Below are 23,063 nucleotides of genomic sequence, written 5' to 3' on the forward strand. Positions count from 1 at the left end.
CACAAGAAGTCAAGTCTGAAGTCCGAGGCAAGGTCAAAAAGGGGGCAAGGAATCAGAAGAAGAGTGACAGGAACCAGTAAGACCCCAAGTAACTGGAGAAGCTTTCTTCGAGATGACAGCAACAAGACTGAGCTGTTTCACTTCCTTGCGGAAAAGATGTGTGAAGCACAGACGACAAGCACAGTCATTGTCACAAAAGGAGAAGATGCCATTAGAAACATAAGGAAGTCACTGGGTGCTGTGTCTCCATGTTGTCATGAAGAAGCTGACACTCGAATATTTGTACACGCCAGGGATGCAACGACAGATGGTAGCAAGTCCATTATCATTAAGGATAATGATACGGACGTACTAGTCATAGCAATATCTGTACTGCCATCCTTACGGGAACTAGGTCTTGAGAACATGTGGATTGCCTTTGGCCAAGGAGCCAAGGCGCGATGGATTCCAGTCCATGAGGTAGTTTCTGCAATAGGGCCTGAGAAAGCTCGAGGGATCCCATACTTCCATGCGTTCACCGGATGTGACGTCGTGTCTGCCTTCCACGGTAAAGGGAAGAAAACTGCATGGCAGACTTGGAACGTCTTTGATGATGTTTCTGAAACATTCACCAATCTCAGCCAGCATCCAACATTGATTCGTGATCTTGACTTTTTTGAAGTTATTCTTTATTTTCAAATTTTTCAAAATTTGGATTTTTAAATGGCCAATCAGGCAGATTTGATTAGAATCCCCAGGAGAACAAATGTGCCAAATTTGATGCTTGTATCATCATTTGCACGATTCCTCTCAAAAATTGCTGTTATCTGCCCCCACTACAAAACGCGATGAGTGACAAGCACACTATGATGCCTCCCGTGGCTTGGAACCACCAAACTTCCTCCACTGTAAACACTACACGCTGTACAGGACACGCATGGTGCGCCATTATTTAATTCAAATCTGCACGCCAATTTCCAACGGCATCTCACCTTGCTCAACCCTTGCTCACCAAAAACTCAATAACAACAATACCTCCCACACACGGGAAAATATTCCCGCACCTCCTCGTACCTCTGTATTGATACAATTCGCCACTAAACAGAGTCGTGCTGCATAACTCGGATCTGCTGTACTGTACTCGGACCGCGTGATTTGAAAGATGTTGTTTTTCTGGCTCTCCTGAGGGTAGATACACACATGTTCCGAGCTTTATGGAAGGAACTGAGATTACCCTCAGTTGGATTTGCTTTCCATGAGGCAAAGGCAAGTTATTTCAGGACAACAGCCTCGCCAAAAGCTTCAGTGAACCAAGGGCGGGAGGAAGGGTAGGACAACTGAAGATGAGAGGGGATAAATCCGTGCATGAGAGAGAGCAAATTTCTTTGAAAGAATTCCCAGGACGAGTTGATGTTTGAGAAAGTAGCGATAGGAGACCAGTTTAGAAGTTGGTGGCTACTTGAAGACCCTGCCAGTCAGCCTGAGTGAAATTCTAGACTCGACAGCAATGAGGTGGTTCTCTAATAACAGCCAGAGAGATATCCACTTTGACAAGGACGTGGTCAGAAAAACTGATTGGAGTGGAGGAAGAGCAGCAGATATTTCAGGGAAATTTGTCAAGATCAGATCCAGAAGAGATGGAGTACCATTGGTTGTGATCCGGGTCAGGAAGTTGACCGATTGAGTCAGTCCCAATGAGTCACAGAAGTCTTTTGCTGAAGTGCCATGGCAGGTGAGAGAAGTACCAACTGGCATGATGGCAATTGAAGTCACCACATATGAGGATGAGGGAGTTGGGATTAGAGGATAGAAATTGGTCAATGTTTTCGGCGAGCGAGGTGTTAATGGAGTCATCACTGTTTTGTGGAGGGTACAACATACATATGAATATGAGGTGGGAGTGGAGGGGAAGCCGTAGCCAGAGGTATTCCTGGGGCTGTGGGGGAGTGAGTGCAGAGCATGGACAGTGAATAATAGAATCTTTGATGAAGAAAGCAATTCCTCCATCAGGACGAGGCTCAGGTCCGTCATACCAGAGGAGGGAGTAACCAAGGAGAGATACTAGGGAGTCAGAGACGTCTTGAAGGAGGAAAGTTTCTGTTCAGCAGATTATGTCTGGTTTGTCAGTGGCAACCTGTATGGAAAGATCTGTCAGGTTTGAGTGAATGCCCTGGATGTTTGAGGTCCACACTGTAAAGGAAGACGGAGGGAAAGAGGATTTGGGTGCGGGGGAGGGGAGGGAATTTTCCTTGGTTGTGGAAAATTTGAGATAGCTCAGAGCGATAAGAGGCAGTTGAGGATTAGCACCCTCTTAATACATGGATGGCATGGTCGGTGGACTGGCGCAACCCAAACGCTTAGGAAGGGGGAAGGAGAGAAGAAAACTGAAGGTGTCTCTGGTGTGGCAGTGAGATGGGCGAGTGTAATGCAGCATATCGTGCGGTGTGATGTAAGAGGAAAATGTGAAGTGCGAGTCAGTTAGGTTCGCTCTGAAAAGAACGGTTGTTCGGGACTTGCCCATGCCGATTGCTCTTTGTGCGTCCACAGTGGACGAGAAATAGATGGTAGAGAAAGATGTGCAAGAGAAAGACCCTAACGGAGTTGTGTAAGAATCTGTACATGTAAATATTGGCTGCTGGAAGCAGCTGAACTGAGTGTCAATGATATGGGAAGGGTCTCAGCCCGTGCTAGTAGTCACTCTTTCCCTCAGATTCCTCGCTCGGCCACGTGCCTTGTGGAGTTATTCACTCAGCGCTGAAGCGTGCCCAGTTTGCCAAAGTCTGCCTCCTATGCCATCCGCCAATGTCTGCTCTCTCTCTGAAGTCTGGCGATATCTCTGGCTCAAGTATGAGCTGAATTGCTCCTTTTTTGAGTGAGGGAGCTCAAGGTTGCTCAGAGTGAGGGAGGAGCTAAAAGTCAGATCAAATGAGGCTGTTGGCATTTTCAAGCTTCCTTATTGGTGCACAGCGGTCATCCCGCACCAAAGCCACACCACGCTAAGCCTCACAATTGAAAATGGTGCCATTCGCTCCCTGACCTTGTCACGCATCGTCGCTCCGAGATTAACGGGGGCGAGCGTCTTTGGAGGTGCTCTCCGGCCCCGAACATGCACTGACTTCAATTCAAGTGTGGCCATTTAGGAAAATCCCGGTGCTATCCGTAGGTGTTTGAATGAATTCCAGCACATGCTCGCGCTTTGAGTTATACCCCAAAACAACCTGACTCTCATTCCGTCAGCATCCTCTGAGGCTGTAGTGAGCATGTTTACCTCATGCAGTTGTGGCAGTTGTAGAGAGGTCAGAGCGTTGTGGCATTTGTAGCGAAGAGATTGGGAGAGGTAGTTGCAAAGGTGGCATTGCGGTAAAGAGGGAGGGTGTTTGTAACGGTGGCGTTTGTCGGGAAGGCATGGACGTTGGTTGTTGTGGGGATTTTTCGGAGACATGTGGAGTGGTTGTGGTGAGCAGAATGGAGGTCTGAGATGAGATGGCAGGTGGATTTTGGCATGCAATTCAAATGGAAATTGGTGCGTGTATGCTAATGAACCTCGCTGTGCTTCGTTGCTTGGTTCTTTTCATCATTTTTGGTTTGTGTGCGTGCTTGCTTATGTGGTTTGTGTAAGAAGTAAAGTAAGATAAAAGAGTGAAATAAGAGCAAGGATTGAAGATTGGAGACCTCACAAAAAGTCCTACACAACACATCTTTCCCATATACACACTTGACATACGGAAAGGACTAACTAAACATATACTAATGAAATAACTGCCTTGGGGTCATTGAATGTTGTGTGCTATTGCCTCGGAGGCATGCCAGTTTTACAAAACCGCAATATATATGTATATGTATGTATATGTATATATATATATATATATATATATATATATATATATATATATATATATATATATATATATATATATATATATATATATATATATTGTTGCGGTTCTCGGAACCACATGCATCCAACAGATAGTGGTCCCAAGACAGTTATTCCATTATTATACATGTAGATAGTCCCTTTCCTTTTGTCCAGTAAGGACAACAAGGGAGTGCGTTGCGATGATCTAATAGCTCGGTTTGCTTGAATAATTTTCTTCGTCATTTCGTCCCGACTCTTCTTTTCGTCTGATTATTCTTGAGGTAAATTAGCCACGTGCGCCTTCCCTGTGAGGTGGGCCCTCATTGAGGCCAGCGCGTGCGGCACCACTGTGGGGAAACTGTAGGACAGAGCCCTCATTCCCGGGCGAGCCCAAAACCCAACGTGTGCAGTGAGTCATATAGTGCACTTAGCAGTGCGGGATTATCGACTCGAGCTTCCGATGATGTGGGGAAGATTGCTGGTTGCATTAAAAAGCATGCGAATGAATACCTCTTAAGAGGCTGCACGAATGGTGTTTTTCACAACACAGGAAACACAGCCAGTACAATGCCCACGCTGCACGAAACGCGTACGGAGGCCGATAAAGACGACTCCATGCCGTGTTGGGCGGGATACGAGTGTGCGGAGTAGAAGCGGTTTGTTCCTTTTCAACCTCAATATCCGACACTTATTGGTGCTCACCTCGCGCACACACTAGTGGAGTCGTGCGAACGTGAGCACTGGCCACGTGCATAATGGCCGAACCACGTGCACTGTATGGAATGTACTCGAAGGTAGACACGTACACCGCTCGTGAAGCATGCATGGATTTATCCATGGCGATGTACCTTCAGCCATCACTGGCAGCAGCAGATTCCCCATGGATGGTGAATGTCTTCTCGTCTCTACGGCCAGCGAAGCTGCAATCGAGCCAGGGAATGTACAGTGCAGGCCGCGTTGGCACGCGCATTGATCTGCGTTGGTCGGACGACCGAGTAGGCATGCAGGACCCTTGATCGGTCACCAGGGCACGGCCCGGGGTTTTTTGCGGGACGATTCGCATGCCAATTTCGGTGTGGGCGATTCGTGTCATGTTGAGGGGTCGGAGCGGAATATTGCCGCTGTCTGAGATGGCCTTGCCGGAAACGAAGTGAGGCAGTTTCCGGCCAAAATTAGCAGGCCACGTGAGGGGTCGGGGCTAATCGGAGCACCCGATTTAGGTGATGACGTTTCTATTCAGGGTGGCCCCTCCCCCGGCGCGGCAAGTCCGATAAAGGTCGGAGCGGTCCCTCCGCCTCTCTCTCTCTTTCTCTTTCGCTCGCTCGATCTGGCCTCACCCTCGTCCCTCAGCACGATTCGCCTCCTGCTGTCTGGATTTCGCCTCCTCATCTCTGCCCACACGACGTCAACCCCACCGCCTACCAAGGTCCCGCCTACCAAGGTCCCGCCTACCAAGGTCCTGCCTACCACTCCGTCCACCCACCCTAGACTCCGCCCCTTCTCCACTCAAGTCCCTCCCCCGAACAATCACCACATGCTCTACTGTAGCCAGAGACGACATGCCAGCTGTCGGGTGCCGCACTACTGAGCACCCCGCGAAACGTATTGGTGGTGCATCGTGCTATCAAGCACAAAGGTACAGAGAACGTAGCATCAACTCTTTTCCCTTCCTGGTTCAAAACTTTCTCTTCATCGGGTTTTCTGTGTCCGTGTGTGTGCGTGTGTGTGTGTCCTGGCGCCTGCCTGCTTGGGTAAGACTGCAGAAGATCGTTATCATTATTATTGTTATTATTTTCACATTAAGTCTACTCTGTGTCCGCTTCTGTAAGTTGCCTGTTTATTTGCTGCACCACACCTCTCTCCCCAATCTCTGCACAACACACCCCAATAAATCTTTATTGTACCACAATAAAGAGACGTCTTTCGGCAATGTTGTGCCACAATAAAGGCAATGTTGTCTTTATTTCCTTGCCCATTGTAATAAATAATTATTAGGAATGTTCCCTGCTTGTTTTTGTCTTTTCTTCCATTGATCCAGCATGGTCTGAATCCTAGTTTAGCCGGGACTTTATTCCCAACGATCCGTTCCTTTTAGCCGGTACGTCTTTGGCAGTGTCGCTCGGCTGCATCCGATCCGGTAAAGTGATCCGGTCCGGGAGAGTGATCCGGTTCGGACAAGGCGTACTGAGGGCGTGTTTCCCAGTAATTAAACCACGTGATTAATTAGGCAACCCGATTAACCCATAGACGGGAGGACCCAAGGTCACGCGGTCGAGTTATTGGCATAAACGGTCGGTTAAGCGACTCGCCGCGTCACGGAATTATCCGTATGCGACTGCCTACAATTCCGGGGAGTCTTGTGGGAACCGAGATAGCTTCCCCCACCTCGTGGTCTTCTCATCCGACCCCCGGCCCGCAACAATATATATATATATATATATATATATATATATATATATATATATATATACATATATATTGTCATGGTCATGGGTACTGAGTGTATTATGAGGGGGTTCAATCACTGTTTTTTCCTCAGAAGAGCCGGACCTGGGGCCACCGCTCACAAAGAACTTCGTGATACGGTGGGTTGCTTTAGAACCACGAACGCCAATCAGTTAACCACGAGTTCCAGTGTCCACCGTCTCATTTTCCGTTTAACTAGAGGTCACATTGGCTTACGGAATGAGTAGTGTGCCCTCGGCAAAGCACCAATCTTATCTTGATTAGATCTTAATTAGGGTGGCCGAGTGTTTAACCGCTGGTGCGTGCCGACTATTATTTGTCAATTCATTTGGTAATTAACTCCCAAACTATCTAGGTTCGGACAATGCTGGATCAATGGAAGGAAAGGATAAGCATGGACAGGTTGGAACGTCAACAAAGGAATTTATTAATAAAGAAAAAATAAATAAAAAGAACTTTTCATTTCCTTGTGGGAAAAATAAGTTAAATCGAAGTAATCAAAATAATCGCAAGTAAATAAAGAATTAATGAGGCGTTGATAGAAAAAGAGACAAAGAGCAAATGCTTATCACTGTGCCTTACTCAACAATTAAACACGAGACAAGGGTACCCAGCAGATCATTCGGGGGCAGGGGGGGGGGAGAGAAATCCAGTCTAGCTCACCAAGGTCGAAGTCGTCATACGTCAAATAAAATGTCCTGAAATGTGTTAGCGTGCCTTGTCCATTGCCAGCACCCAGCCTTGCCATGCACCCACTCGCAAACAGGCTTGAATGCCAGTCGACGTCACCCCCAAGAATCAGGTACGCCAAGAGCAGGTCGAGAGCAGAAGCAGCATTAACAGTCCGAGCGTCACCCACCGTCAGGAGCCACCAGGAGCTACAACTAACAGACAGCTGGTCGGAGCTGTGAGAAGCTGAGGCGCTGTGAGAAACTGTAAGGCTGCAAGGCCATCACCAACTGTCACCAGCTTACCAACCATCTGACCGGAACCGACGAAGCAACCGTATGACTGGAACTGACGAAACAGCCGTCTGACTGGAACTGACTGTAACAGCTGTCTCACTGAAACCGACAAGCAACCGTCTGATTGGAACTGATGAAACGACCGTCTGACTGGAACTGACGAAACAGCCGTCTGACTGGAACTGACTGAAACAGCTGTCTCACTGAAACCGACAAGCAACCGTCTGATTGGAACTGATGAAACGACCGTCTCACTGGAACTGACGAAACAGCCGTCTCACTGGAACTGACGAAACAGCCGTCTCACTGGAACCAACGAGCAACCGTCTGATTGGAACTGATGAAACGACCGTCTGACTGGAACTGACTGAAACAGCCATCTCACTGGAACCGACGAGCAACCGTCTGACTGGAACTGATGAAACGACCGTCCGACTGGAACTGACGAAACAGCCGTCTGACTGGAACTGACGAAACAGCCGTCTCACTGGAACCGACGAGCAACCGTCCGACTGGAACTGATGAAACGACCGTCTGACTGGAACTGACTGAAATAGCCACCTGACTGTAACTGACTGGAAATGATGATAGCCGTTGCCCAGCTATCGCCAACTGACTCTCAAAGCCGTTAGAACCGCAACCAGCTATCGCCAACTGACTGCCACCAACTCACTCTAAAAAAACGGACCTCTCGTCCTCGTTATAGGCGGCCCGTCTGGGCGGAGCCTAAAGCAGACAAGCAAAATCCACCCCGCCCATTTGTGCATCGTTGCACGTGACAAACTGCTAGTCTCGTGATCATTCCTGGCCAACGATGCCATGTTTGTGGTGCTGGATGAACGGCATGAAGCAGCCATTTGCCAGAATTACCGAGTGAAAATGTGAAATGCTCATAAAACGTCAACAACAATTATCACCTAAATATTCAGCTCGATACGAAAAAGAGCCAGTTAGCGTCCAGAGAGCTGCTGAACAGGGTGTCAACGTCGATGGAAAAAGGGGGTGTCAAGCCTCCTTTGGGCTAACGGCTATCTCACGTGCATGAATGTGTTTGTCATAAAGAGAAAAAGGAGCTTTCCATAAGAGGGAATTGATTAATTATTTACTCTTCTCAACGCATCGAGTTAGAATCCCAACAGACATGGGGATGGGTCTATCCTGGACATGCATTTCGGGAAATAACTGTCTGAGGACCTACATGTTTGTAATGCATTCGTCATATCAGATTGTGAAATACGTAACAATATATATATATATATATATATATATATATATATATATATATATATATATATATATATATATATGAGGCCCCGCGAGGAGGAGTGATGTAAACGACATTTTTTAATGATATGATGATGATAGGCTCAGATGATAGGGGAAGGGTTAAAATACTGCTCTATGGCATTAACTCCAAAATGGCTGATGTGCCCATTACATCATTCCTCCTTGTGTCGCCTCACACACACACACACACACACACACACACACACACACACACACACACACACACACACACACACACACACACACACACACACACACACACACACACACACAGCCTTTCAGCACACCTACAATTATTAAATTTTATTTTGGTGTACTATGTCGAAGCTCTTGTAAGAGCTAAAACACAGAAACATAAAACAAGGCAGGAGACAATAGGGGCGGGAGAGGGAAGCACAAAATGGTGAGGGACAGAGACAATAGGAGATCTGTGGAAGAGAGAGAGGGATGGGGCGGGGTACACGGGGTAAACAAGATGGACATCACAGGGACTTTCAGGAAGGAAAACAGGGAATTCCTTTCTACTTCTAATAAAACAAATCAAAAGATAAGGCAAGAGGTAAATTTTAACATTTCCAAAAAGTTGACCAAAGCCTCCCAGTGTGCATCATCACACATGCTTGTGCAATTTGTACCTGCTGTATAAATGTCAAAGAAAGTGGCTTTTCCTGCCATACAACCACCACACTCGATTCCTGGCCCACACACAGCAACGTGACTCGCATCCCCCTGTGGCATTAGCACAGGGACAAGGAACGGGCTTTGTGGGATGTGTTGTCCAGCAAAGAGCACTGTGACCTGCAGGTAGAACAACAGCAACGCAGCTGAAATTAACATGGTTCAAAGGTTGTGGTCAGCACAGGTCAGAGAATAGGTTGCAAAAATCAGTTTTTGACTCTGCAGTTTTGATCCCATGACTGATATTCATCAAAGAGCATTTGATTGTGTTTTTTTTTTCTTAACCCCCTCCCTCAGACACTCAACCATAGAAACGGTCGAACTTTTCTTTGCAACTCAGTGAAAAAATATAAATGAGGTGTAATGGAGTCAAATGGACGACAGTTAAGAACGAGGGTTTCCACATTTACACCACCGACGGAAAACTGTGCACCGCGATGCAGAGACATAATGGGAACAGTGAACATGAGTTATTTCTACTTTGCGGTGTTTCTGGAAGAAGTAGAACATACAGTGGCATCACTCAATGGTTGGCAATCAATTCTTTTCTCGCATTTATGATCTGTCAAAATACAGGAACCTTACAGTGAGGAATAAATATAAAATCATCTCAAATCACATTATAAGATTCATCACTGATTGCTTGATATGATTATTAATGATGAAAGCACAGTCGATGATCCTTTGCAAAACCATCCTTAAAATTGTTTCAATGAATTCTGTTGCAGGAAACCTACGTGCAAATGCCTGTTGCTTCGTGAGATGCGGGGTTGACCATTCAAAGAAAGATTCAACTTGCAGAAATATTTACAAAGCAAAGTTAACAATACAAATATGTTGTTGTTCGTCTTTCGGCTGCTCCCGTTAGGGGTCGCCACAGCGGATATCATCCGTATGATCCGCAGACTGATTTGACACAGGTTTTACGCCGGATGCCCTTCCTGACGCAACCCTGGTCGCCTCTTATGGCACAGGGATAAGGATTGGGTTTCGCCATGATTCAGGGCTGCTCTACACCTCTCATAGCGCGGCCCAGTGCAGAGCTCCCGTCCTCAAGCGATCCTCAAACCCAAGCCTCTGAGGAGCCGGATTACAGGCACACGCCACTACACCCGGTTAGCAATACAAATATCTCATCGTTTTGAAGTAGGAAAGCCGACTTGAACCCCTCTCTGTTTTATTCGTCTTGAAATGCAACTTGATAAAAGAGCACAGCTCGGTTCCGTGTCACCTTGTGGGTCCCGGTCACCCTGGGAACAAACACCACTGAGAAGGTCTTCTTGCTGTCTTTGTTCGCTCCAACTTTTGCCTGCATGTGTGGTGAAGTGATGACAGGAAGAGTTCAAGCAAAATCAAACAGCAAGTTTAAGGAAATAACACCACTCGATGTAGGTATAGTTTCCTCATAGGTGTGTGTGTGTGTGTGTGTGTGTGTGTGTGTGTGTGTGTGTGTGTGTGTGTGTGTGTGTGTGTGTGTGTGTGTGTGTGTGTGTGTGTGTGTGTGTGTGTGTGTGTGTGTGTGTGTGTGTGTGTGGCATGTGCAGCACCCGATGTGGCGTGTCCTGCCAAAAATATGTATGCTTTTACAACTTAATTTGTGAGGATTTTTCAAGAATATGTAAACAGCTGTCCCTGCTTCACACACCTCCTCCACATGACCATCTGGATCCTCCACATACACCAGGACTTGTCCAAGTCCGGCATCCATTGTCTCCACCACAAATCTGGAAGGACAGCTCACGAGGTTTCCCACCGGCTCTATGCCTGAGATTGGGTGATAAACAAGTACAGAGAGAGACAGAAACCTTGCAAATGTTATAGGGGCACAAACAGAAAACACCAACATTGATGGCTGTAACTATGAGTAAAACTGTAACTGGGACAGTCATTGCTATTGTGGTGAAATAAGCAGGAGAGCTCAATGTTCGCTCTTCATTGAATTGTCATGTCTGGGTTAAGGCTGGTAGGATAGCCCAGGAGGTAGGGGCACTCGCCTCTGAGCTATCTATCCTGGGTTTGAATCTTGGTCCCAGCTAAAACTGTCACCCTCATGATAGTTGCCACGCAGGGCGATGCGTCAATGCGTGTGCCGTCTATCTTCAGGATGTTAAGCTGGGCATCCCATCTGCCAGCATATTGGTTGGTGGACGTTAAAGATGTTACGTTGTTCGTCATGAAGAATAGACAAGCTCATTGATGGCAACCTGCTCATATGTAAGGTATTCTACAGGTATTTTTTGCTGGTTAAAAGAAAAACATACAAGGAAACGAAAAAGATACGAGCAAAAAAAAAAAAAAGAATGACAGTGGAAAAAAGTAATCGATCAAGCAAAAAGTTTTCCATCCTTGATTCAGCTCAATCAGCCATTTTCTCACAGATGAAATGCACTTACATTGTTTCATCTCGTGTAGTTACTTTACTAGTACAACAGTAGTGCTGTCATAATTAGTCACTGCAAACACGGGTACGATGATCTTGGGGGTTCTCTGAAAATTCTCCATGAAGTGGTGGAAAATCCTATTTTCTGAATTTCTGTGCCGATTTGAACGAAAGTTCAATTGTGATTTTGCCTGACTGCGATGATGTGACATCCATAAAAAGAAAGATGGTTCAAAAACTAGAATACAGGTTTGAAAGCTTTGATGTCGAGTTTCGCCTAAAAATGGGTTGACAGGTCTAAAGCTATCCCCAGCACTGTAAACAAATTGCCAATATCTGCTCTAATGTCCAAGGGGGCACTGCATCAGAGGCATAGCTGCACCCCCAGCAAAAAAAAGATGCAAAGTTGCAGCCATGTGCGACAAAAACAAAATAGGAGGAAGACATCTGAGCTCAAAATTTCAAATTCCTGCCTTTACCATCCCCTTTCTTGTCCCTTCTCGTTAAAATCTCTCTGTTCTATGAAGATGTGGAAAATGATGCGTCGAGAGCTCTCCATGCAGCTCTAATCTAAATCTCTGACCCTATGCTACAGATCTTTGTCTATCATGAGAGTTTGTGCTCCAAGCTCAGCAACTCCAATTTCCCAGATGTGCGCTTTCTTTCAGTTGAAGCATGGAAAAGGTAACATATGCTGGTAAAAATGGCGAGCCTATCATATGCTTGCGGATCTTCACCAAAATTGAATCAATTCTTCTGTATCTCACACCCAACGAGTCCACCAAGTTTTGTCCGAATCCGTCCAAAACTTTTTGAGATATCGTGCGATATATCGTTTTTGGCCCAATCTCTCAATGGTGAAGAATCACTTTAATAATTCCAGTAGCCAAATCCAGACGTGGATCTTCACCAAAATCTAAACATTTCGTCGTTGCACACACCGAACCCGTCCACAAAATTTCATCCAGATCCATCCACAACTTTTTGAGATATCCCACACACAAACAGACAGACAGACAAAGAAACAAGAAAGATGTCATGCAAAGCACGATACTTGCAAAATCCACAAAACAAATTTGACCTAAAAAAATAATTGGTGGTTGAATTCAATGACCACATATGCAACTCCTCTTCAAATCCCAAGTCAATGAGATGAAAATTGACAATTTTATAAATTTGGCCGAAGCTGACCTCCAAAATAATTGCTGGTTGAATTCAGTAACCAGAAATATAAATCCTCTTCAAATTTCAGGTCAATCGGATGAAAATTGAGGATGATAAATGTCATCTAAATTGTTCACCTTTGGTCGATGTTGACCTCAAAAATAATTGGCTGTTTGAATTCAGTGATCTGAAATATAAATCCTCTTCAAATTTCAAGTCAATCAGATGAAAATTGAGGATTTTAGAAATTTGACCTCAAGATGACCTTTGACCTCAAAATCAATAGGCTTCTCAGTTGAGACTGCAACTTGGGAAAGTTTCATCATGATTGGTTTAGAATTGTGACCTGTAGGCAATTGACAAACAAACAAGAAAAAGACATCGTGCAGAGCACGACATTTGCAGAATTCACCCCCACCCCCCCCCCCTCCAAAGGTTGCCCCGGATACATCAAATTGTCCATTTTATTAAGATTAAAATTGACAATCTTAATCAAAGCTCAGGTCAATCGGATGGAAATTGATTATTTTTCAGATTGGAATTGATGATTTTAGAAGTTTGCCCTTGGGTTGACCTTTGACCTTTTGACCTCAAAAAATAGTTGGCTTTCAAATTCAGTAATGCACTCTGCAATTGCTGTTTAATTTCCAGGTTAATCAGATGAAAATTGACAATTTTTCAAATGAAATTTGATGATTTTAGAAATTTGCCCTTGAGTTGACCTTTGACCTTTTGACCTCAAAAATAGTTGGTTTTCAAATTCAGTAATGCACTCTGCAATTGCTGTTTAATTTTCAGGTTAATCAGATGAAAATTGACAATTTTTCAGATAAATTTTGATGATTTTAGAAATTTGCCCTTGAGTTGACCTTTTGACCTCAAAAATAGTTGTTTTTCAAATTCAGTAATGCACTCTGCAATTGCTGTTTAATTTCCAGGTTAATCAGATGAAAATTGACAATTTTTCAAATGAAATTTGATGATTTTAGAAATTTGACCTTGAGTTGACCTTTGGACCTCAAGAATAGTTGCTTTCCCAAGTCAGTGATGGACTATGCAAATCCTGTTAAACTTTCAAATCAATTCGATGAAAAATGATTTTAGAAATTTGACCTCAAGATGACCTTTGACCTTTGATGTCAAAATCAATAGGCTTCTGAGTTGAGACTACCTCTACAGATCGGTAAAGTTTCATGACGATCTGTCTGGAATTGTGACCTGCAGACGATAAACAGACAGACAAACATGCAGAATAACAAAATCGACCAATATACTTGAAAAAACTTCGATTTTGCAAGTTACAAACAAACAGGAAGGGGTGAAAACATAACCTCCTTCACCTTCGGTGGCGGAGGTAAAAAGAAAATGTTTGAAAATATAAATCATGTGGAATTGTTCAAAAACAAAAACACTAACTAGAAAATGGCTGGGCTCTCCCTCTGGAAGAAGTCCTTTCATTCAAGCTTCTGGGTTTCACTATCTGCCATGATATTTCCTGGGAAAGCCACATTTCCAAGCTGGCCTCAAAGGTAATGTGTCATGTGACTCATACATCAACATCGCCTCCTTCTCAGCAAGGGAGGCTCATGGGCTCTGCAACGATCTCAAAGCTCCAAACATAGATTTACGGAGACGTCCATCATGAGGGAAGGATAACACAATGGATATCTATCTATAATTGCAGCAGTGTGTGTGTGTGTGTGTGTGTGTGTGTGTGTGTGTGTGTGTGTGTGTGTGTGTGTGTGTGTGTGTGTGTGTGTGTGTGTGACCGCTGTTTCTCGACAACCACTGGTCCGATCTAATTGAAACTTGCCAGGTATATTGCTGGGGACCTGAGTATGTGCTGTTTCAAGGATTGATATTAATCGGACAAGTGGTTCCTAAGTTATGGCCATTTATTTACCAAACCAATGACAGGACACGTTGCTGCGTAGGCGTGGCCGATGGGGAAAGGGCGCCTTAGTTACCAATGACAGGACACGTTGCTTGGCGTTTTGCACCTGCAGTATCTATCTTCTATCTATCTATAATTCCAGCAATCTCTGTTTGTTTGCCTTTCAAAAGGTTTGAAATTAATCGGACAAGTGGTTCCCAAGTTATGGCCAAGTTCGAGCACGTTCCCCATTACGGGTTACAACGTACGGACTTCCGGATAGTGATGACTTACTGTATTGTAATAATTTCTCGATTTCTTATGCGCATTTATAGATAAACACAATGCCCCAATCCAGTCGTCGTTTACAAGACCGAAGGAGCGGACTGTGTAGTTGTTGTTTCTGGCAAGCGGTTTGAAAGAATTTTTTTTTTTGCATGTACAGCCACGCACGTACGGCTACGCGAGAGTGAAGGAACGTCCTGCATGGTTGTTGTTTCTGGCACGCAGTTTGAAAGTTTTTTTTGAGCGAAGGAACAGCCTGTGTGGTTGTTGTTTCTGGCACGCGTTTTTTTGTTTTTTTTTTTCTTTGCACGTATGGCCACGCACGTACGGCCATGCAAGAATGAAGGAATGGCCTGTGTGTTTGTTTCTGGCACGCGGTTTGTTATTTTTTGTTTTTTGTGCACGTACGGCCACGCACGTACGGGGCACGCGAGAGCGAAGGAACGGCCTGTGTAGTTGTTGTTTCTGGCATGCGCTTTGAAAGTTTTTTTTTGTTTTGCACGTACAGTCACGCGCTAGTTCAGTTTAAATGTAGCACGATAAATCATCTCCAGGAAAGAGGGCTGTTTAAGGCAATGTGACAACAGCAGAAAAACAACAGTATGACGGCCACCAGGGCCACCACTTGTTGCTAATCATCGGAATGAACCAGCATCATGATTGCACGATCCTGCTCAATTGCAGATCGTGTTACCCCCAATCAGATGCCATCTTACCCTGCATCAGAATATCCAAGAAAACATCGTGATGGATAGACAAGCAAAGCTGCTCGCTGATATATATTTATATATGCAGACCTACATCCCTCAGCTGTTAATCACCATAAGGGCTTTTATATTCTGGGGGGCACATAATTTTTTTCTTTTTACATGAACTTGATCATAAGGGCAGTAAATATTTTAGATTTTTCAATTTCTTTTGTGAGAAATATCTGATAAAGTAAGAGTGACTCATGAGAAATAAAATGAGTTTCAAGACCTGGTCCATATGCGCGTGCCATCTTGGGGTCAAGCTTTGGTCGAAGGGGTGCTCCGGGTTTGAGCTTCGCTTTGGGGAATTGTGACAGGTAAGTCATGATTGAATGTTCATCCACGTCAGGGTGCACAATCTCTTCAGGTGCAATCACCTGTTAGGATAGGACAGAGAGTAAAAGAGGAAAAGCCATAATGTGACTTGCATAGTCATCTTTATGTCTGCTATGCTCTTTATATTGCATGGAGGGGGGATTGGTACAAACGGGGTTCCCTGATCGTGTTCCCATCTGAGAACCTGGCTCATGATATAAGGAACATAGATTCAAATCTCATATACCAGAAATGTCTGTCCATTGTTTCCTCTGGTCATTGCAAATTCATGCAAATGTGCAGTGATGTCTCCTGATGTCTTTTTTCTGCAGAAGGTGACATATACAAGCTCCTCCTTGAGCCTTATATCAATGTAACAAAAAAAATTCTGGAATGCTGTTCCCATCAGAATACTTAGATCATGATGTTGGGATTCCAGCTTCAAATCCCTCATACTGTATCCAATCATCCATTTTTCCAGTTATGTAAGGCTCATGGAGCAATTGATACGTAGGACAAGGACACCAGGAGACAGTGGACAATTCAATACAGTGTAGGGAATGTGAACCAGTAATCCAAACATGATAGGTAAGACCTCAAATGGGAACACTAAACGGGATTAGTACTCGGCAGTTTAAAAAAAAAAAAAGTGATACTAACTGTAATATAGGTGTTAGTGTTGGACAAAAAAAAGAGAAAGGCAATGGAGCCAGTAAATACAGCATTCGGTGTTCATCGCAGGAGCAGTTAGATCTGTTTTTCCAAAGTTAAACTTGCATCACATCCAAGTTTGTACCTGAGCCACGCCCATCCACTCATCAGCCTGCTGCATGGCTTCTCGGGCGTTCTCCACCGGGCGACTCACGTCCCAGCTTTCCCAGTCTGGGCATAGACCTAATGATGAGAAGAAAAAAAAAAAAGGAGGTGTATACAAGATCAATAAATTTTTCTTTCTCGTCTTGAATTTCTGTAAGCAAATGCATATTGGACTGGGATCAATTTACAAGTTTGACCCTCTGGTTGCATTGTTACTGAGATGCAGCTGTGTTGATGAAGCCGTGTCCCCGGCCATTGAAGCAGAAATGTAAAATTGTTCAAGGTTCCAGTGACAATCACCAACACCTTGTGAAAGACCGCGATGCGATCTTTAACGCCTGCCGGATAATGCTAGTTAAAGGGTCTCCAGATTGACATTCATCTGAGGATCATTACACTCATCACTCTGCCTGTGAAGCACCAGTCTGACAGTTTACATTTGTGTCGTGTATCAAAGCCAGAGTGGAAAGCTCAAAGGCAAGTATCCTACTTCTGCTGCATCCTGCCAGACATCTTCAATCAATCAGCATGACAGAGGTCAAAATGTGCAGCAGGCTACTTTATCTGCCATTTGCTGCAGGAATCACCATTGGATGCTCTGTTTACCTTTCACTGCTTTATTTATCTCCATCAGAAGTTCCTGGTAGCTGAGGACCTATGATATTCTAAACATGGCCAGTGATGAGTAAACATGGTCAGTAATTAGGAACAAAATGGGCTGTTGTGTCTCTGGAACGCCCTGCATGTATGTGTATAATTATGCAGAAGCCAGGCACGGATCCATGATTTGAGGTTGGGGAGTGGGGGGTGGGGCGCAAAAATTTACATTGCACTGAGAAATATAATGTCGATGAGTAGAGCAAGGGGAACATTTTTTCTGGGTGTTTGTTTTTATCATAAATTCTTTAAACTATTCTAAAAAGAGGCAAAAATTCTTTCATACACTTGAAAAGAAGTACGATACTCTCATGAAAAAAACTTTTGCTGAAAACTCAACAATTACTTTAATTACTGTCCCATCATAAATATCCAATTGAATGAAAATCAGACATTGTATATAATGAAACAAATGATGTAATGATCACATAAATTTTTTTTTTTTTAAATCAATGTCTCTGACGTATTGAACAATATTTGACATGGAAGTGACCTTCAGAATTGTAGTTTTGCCATCAGCTGAACATTTGCCTTCGTCGTCTCGACTTTGCGAATCACTTATAACAAAGCTTTCTTCCCCAACACATTTGATGCCTATTGTATACCCTGAAAAAATTCCCATAGTCGATAAACATGATCTTGATTCTTGAAAACAGACTGAATGCTGAATTGAAACAGAATGACAGGGATTCTAGATTATCTGGAATTTGGGATACCATTCCACTTCTTGGTTCATGAATGGTGAGGAGAAAAGAAGCATCTCCGACGACGATAAATGATTCCAGGAATTCGTTAATCATCAAGTATCCACCATGGGAACAAATTGAATGGTACAAATCAGTTCCATGTTGAACACTGCAGTCAACATCAGCTGTGGTCTGAGGAATATCGGGTGATCCCACATTCCAAGACTACACATTTGGTTATATACACCCGAATACACATAAAACTCGAAGGGCACTCGGTGGAGCACATACCTCCACCACGTAATGCCTGATCCACAAGAACATATCGGGCCCAATACATTTTTGAAATATCATGCTATACAGCACTATATTGTTTTTGGCCCTATCAATGGTGAAGAATCACTTTAAAAATTAAATAATTCTGGTTTCCATATTCGGATTTGGATCTTCACCAAAATCGAATCAATTTGTCCTTGTGACACACTGAACCCGCCCACCAAGTTTCGTCCGAATCCGTTCACAACATTTTGAGATATCATGCTATATATCATTTTTGGCCATATCTCTCAGTGGTGGTCACTTTTTTTTAATTCCAGTAGTCGGATCCAGATCTTCACCAAAATCAAATCCCTTCTTCCTCGTCACACATCCAATCTACCCACCAAGTTTCATCCAAATCTGTTCACAACTTTTTGAGATATCATGCTATATATCAGTTTCGCCCTATGGTTGAAAACTCAATACCAAGCTCAAACTATTTTGAGATTGCTGTGCTCTACACAATCATGTTCGACAATTAAGATTGCTCTGAGAGATTAGGCCTCTCTACACACAGGCTTGCACAACTCCGGAAGCACAAAGCAAAATGTGTTTGTTGATAGTTCCATTCACTGGGCTACTGGCAAATCATCATTTTCAAGAGCAACAAACTGTTCCACCGCATTGTAAACACACAAACAACAAAGCTTTTCAGAGACTTCACAAACAAAATAAATGAGTAAAACATCAAAATGGGCTCAAACGACGACAGCTGTTCACTAAATTCCAAGGTGTATGATTGCTTCTTTAACTCTCTGCAGTGACAGATCCGTAAGTTTTGAAACCTGGCTTTGATGCTTTGATTTTTTGCGATGCCATTGTCACTGGTCACCCAAGGAAACGTTTGATGAAGCAGACAAGAGTTGCAAACATTTCACATTTCAATCACCAACGAACAAAGCATTCGCATGGGGCATGTGCTCGAGGTACATTGACTTTGTCAGAAACAAACAAAAAGCAAGAACAAGAACTGAGTTATCATGAAATAAGAGAGACAAACAATACTAACAACACTGATTGAATTCTCAAAAGTATGACATCATCGTTGCAATTAAGCAACAATTACAGACAACAGATTCACTTCCTGAAGACAATGTTAACATCAATACACGACTGAGTAAGACAACAGTCGTGCTTTTCGTGTGAAATGAACAAAAAGCATAGCTTTGCATTGTTATTTCGGAGTAAAGTGTAGTACCAGGAGCGCAACTATCCACCAGAGCACCGAGGGCTCGCCCATCCTGCCAGTCACGGTGGAAGTTGTTAACCGGTAGGCCAGGGAGCTTGTTCTGGATCCAACCGAGAAGCCTTTGTTTGGGAGTCTGTTTTCCGACCTCGACATCACGCTCACCCTCCCACACCGGCATGGAGATGGAGTAATGCAGGATGAGTGTCCACACCAGACCCAGGATTAACTTCAGGTTCCCGTCCATGATAGCTTTGCTGTCTGTGAAATTCGGAGAGAGAAATGCATCTGTTATTGAAAGAGTCACCATCAACAAGGAAACATTTGAGTCCTCTGGTCATAAACAACAACCTGACAGAAACAGTACCAACAATGCTGATCGAATTCATAAGATATCATTGTTGGAATTAACCAACAAATCAGGACAACAATCAGTGGTTTCAGAGATGTCCGTGCAACCACACAACCATAACCAAACATGTCTATATAAATTGCAAAAAGCAGTTCAAGTAAATTTCTGATCGAAGCAGGATCTCGACGCATCGATGTACCCATGCTTTACCCTCCGGTTGTGTTGTCTTGCCCACCGCATGCACTGCTATTGATGGTGTAGTGTTTGATAGATGGGAAGTAATGGTCATCATGACCTCATAACATTCACATAAAGCCTGTTCTGGACTTGCTGGGTCAAATTTCAATGGTTGTTGATCTTTGCAGGTCATTCAGGAGAGATTATGTTGTGCAAAAGGAATTCCCTCTGGTGAGGGTGTTGAGACGACGACCACGAGGTGTTGTAACCCTTCAGTGATCTGAACAAGGTCTCTCAGTGAACTGTCCATTCCAAGGTACTTAGCAGTGCTTGATACATTGGCCTGCAAAATTATTCACCCCCTCCAAAATTTTCACATTTTGATGCCACATGAGCTTATTTCATGATGCTGTCAAATCAAAACTTCATATAAAGAGTCTTCATAAAGTTCTGCAAAGTGAAAAAGCTAAAAAATGTCGATAAAATGTGACCAAGTTAGATTAACAGCAAAAATCAGATGATTCTCAGTTACATAAGTATTTATACCCTTTGCCTTATTTACCCTAAATCACTTCAGGAGTAAAATATTTGTTTGAAAAGTTGCAAAATAACTATAATAGGGTTCAACTGTACATCATCAGTGGTTTAACTTTTGCAGTTCCCTCATTTATCGGAGTTTTAAGGTGCAACTCACTTGGCAAACATGAAAACCATGGAGCTTTCCAAAGAAGGCAGACATAAACTGGTGGAGAAGCAACATTTAGGAGAGGGTTATAAGATTTCAGTCACTCATTATCCCTTTGAGCGATTGTGAAATCATCATTAAGATGTAGAAGACGTATCATACCACCCAGACTCCACCCATATCACGTCACGCATCCAAACTCAGCAGCCGGGTAAGCAAGAAACTAGTTCAGGATGTCGCTGGAAATCCAACAATGATTTTGAAAGATCTACAAGGATCTACGTCTGAGATGAGGGTCAGTGTTCATCAATCAACAATACCCTTTTCCTTCACAAAGCTGGCCTCTATGGGCAGGCAGCAAGAAAGAAGCCATTACTGAAAAACAAGCATCCAAAAGTCATATGGAGTTCATGAAAAAAGCATCTTAATGATACTGCAGGCACGTGGAGAAAGGTTTGTGGTCAGACGAGACAAAAATGTGACTTTTTGATCAAAATTCAAAGCGTTATTTCTGGTGCAAGCCTAACACTGCACATCACCCAGTCAACACCATCTCGACTGTCAAACATGGTGGTGGCAGCAGCATGTTACGGGGCTGGCTTTCATCAGTAGGGACTGGCAAGCTTGTTAGAATGGATGGTGGAAAGCATAGGAGAATCATTGATGAAAACCTGGTTGAGTCAGCCATGAATGTGAAACTGGGTAAGAGATTCACATTTCAGCAGGACAATGATCCAACGCACAAAGTTAAACCCACACTGAAGTGGCTGAAAAAGAAGAAAATAAATGTTCTTGAGTGTCCCAGTCAAAGTCCTGACTTGAACCCAATTGAATATTTATGGTGAGACTTGAAGATTGCAGTCCATCGATGATCCCCATCAAACTTGGCAGAACTAGAGCAATTTTCACGTTAAGAATGAGCAAACATTTCACCATCTCACTGTGCAAAGCTGTTAGAGACCTACCCAAAAAGACTCGTAGCAGTCATTGCTGTAAAAGGTACTTCCACCAAGTACAGACCAAAGAAGCTGAATACTTTTACAACCAGTGAATTTTGATTTGTACATGTTTTTTACAAGTATAGTTAACATGTAACCTCCTTCAACTATTACAGTGTTTAGTTTGATCTCTCCAGTTATCAATAAAAAAAGTTCATTTGGAAAAACTGTTTCTACATCATTCATAAGTCATCTAAATGTAGCATTATTGATAGGGGGGTGAATACTTTTGCAGGTAACTATAAATGTCACTATGATGAACGTTATACTGGGAAGCAAGGGCAGTCTGAATCATCTCTCCTTGAACTATCCTGATGGTGTAAGCCAACCCATTTGTTGTTATACGATACCCAGAGGCATTCCTAAACGGATTTCATCAGACCACGAGGGTAATCAATTTAAAGAGGGTATTGTCATGGGTTGTGAACAAACATGTACACCAATTATTTGGGAGAGGCGATTGACATTTGAATATCTGACATTGCTCAGTTCAGGTGAAGATGATTGTCGCATTACATGTTGCAAGTCACATTTCCTGATGGTGTTTCTTTCCTCAATAGCTGGGGTTTTGCCAAGACATGTCTGAAGAGTGACTAATAAAACTCTGGACCGTAAATCCCGAGTTTATTTCACACTTTCAAAACTGTTGCTCAATTCACTTTTTTTTTAGGAGTTTCTCTGATTTACACCTTGTAGAGCTCTTTTCCAGTGATTACAACTTGTAATTTCAGCACAGGATTGCATGTTATTATTCTCATCCAAACTTGCTCGTTTCCAAACTTTATTTGTTAGTTTGCAAAAACATTCTCTCCACATGCTTTTCTATCAATCGAAACAAGTTTTATTGTACAATTCTGAAATAATAACATCACGCACGGCACAACCATCAAGTGTAGCATTCTTCACAACATCGACATGTTTCGGGGAGCCATAATGTCTTGTCACCCCTTGTAAAATTGTGGCATTGTCTGTGTGTGCAGAGTGTTCATTCATTTCCTTTTCCATTTCCTTCAGATTGAGTGAACATAGCCATGGGTGATACAATTACACCATCCATCCATTGGGACCATACTCTGTACAGAGCGTCGGTGCTGCCAAAGCAGTCTCCTGAGCTATTGGGGCACAATCCTGGACGGGTCACCACTCTGATGCAGGAAACTCGAATGGCTCAATCATTCCAACAAGCTG

General features: G+C 43.6%; 1 protein-coding gene across 2 annotated transcripts in view; it reads right to left on the reverse strand.

The window, feature by feature from the left end:
- Nucleotides 1-23,063, reverse strand: part of LOC147019876 (filamin-C-like) — a 281,783-nt gene that overhangs the window by 210,434 nt on the left and 48,286 nt on the right. For both annotated transcript variants that reach the window (XM_085894677.1, XM_085894676.1), the window contains exons 3-8: nt 19,676-19,924; nt 16,797-16,894; nt 15,915-16,062; nt 10,880-10,998; nt 10,466-10,543; nt 9,192-9,354 (exon numbers count right to left, since the gene is read on the reverse strand). In XM_085894677.1, coding sequence (XP_085750803.1) covers nt 9,192-9,354; nt 10,466-10,543; nt 10,880-10,998; nt 15,915-16,062; nt 16,797-16,894; nt 19,676-19,924 — 855 coding nt within the window. The remainder of the gene's footprint in view (nt 1-9,191; nt 9,355-10,465; nt 10,544-10,879; nt 10,999-15,914; nt 16,063-16,796; nt 16,895-19,675; nt 19,925-23,063) is intronic.

Source organism: Eptatretus burgeri, chromosome 9 (genome assembly GCF_056783735.1).
Source record: "Eptatretus burgeri isolate ZD-2024b chromosome 9, Ebu_testis_v1, whole genome shotgun sequence".
In the NCBI taxonomy this organism is placed as follows: Eukaryota; Metazoa; Chordata; class Myxini; order Myxiniformes; family Myxinidae; genus Eptatretus; species Eptatretus burgeri.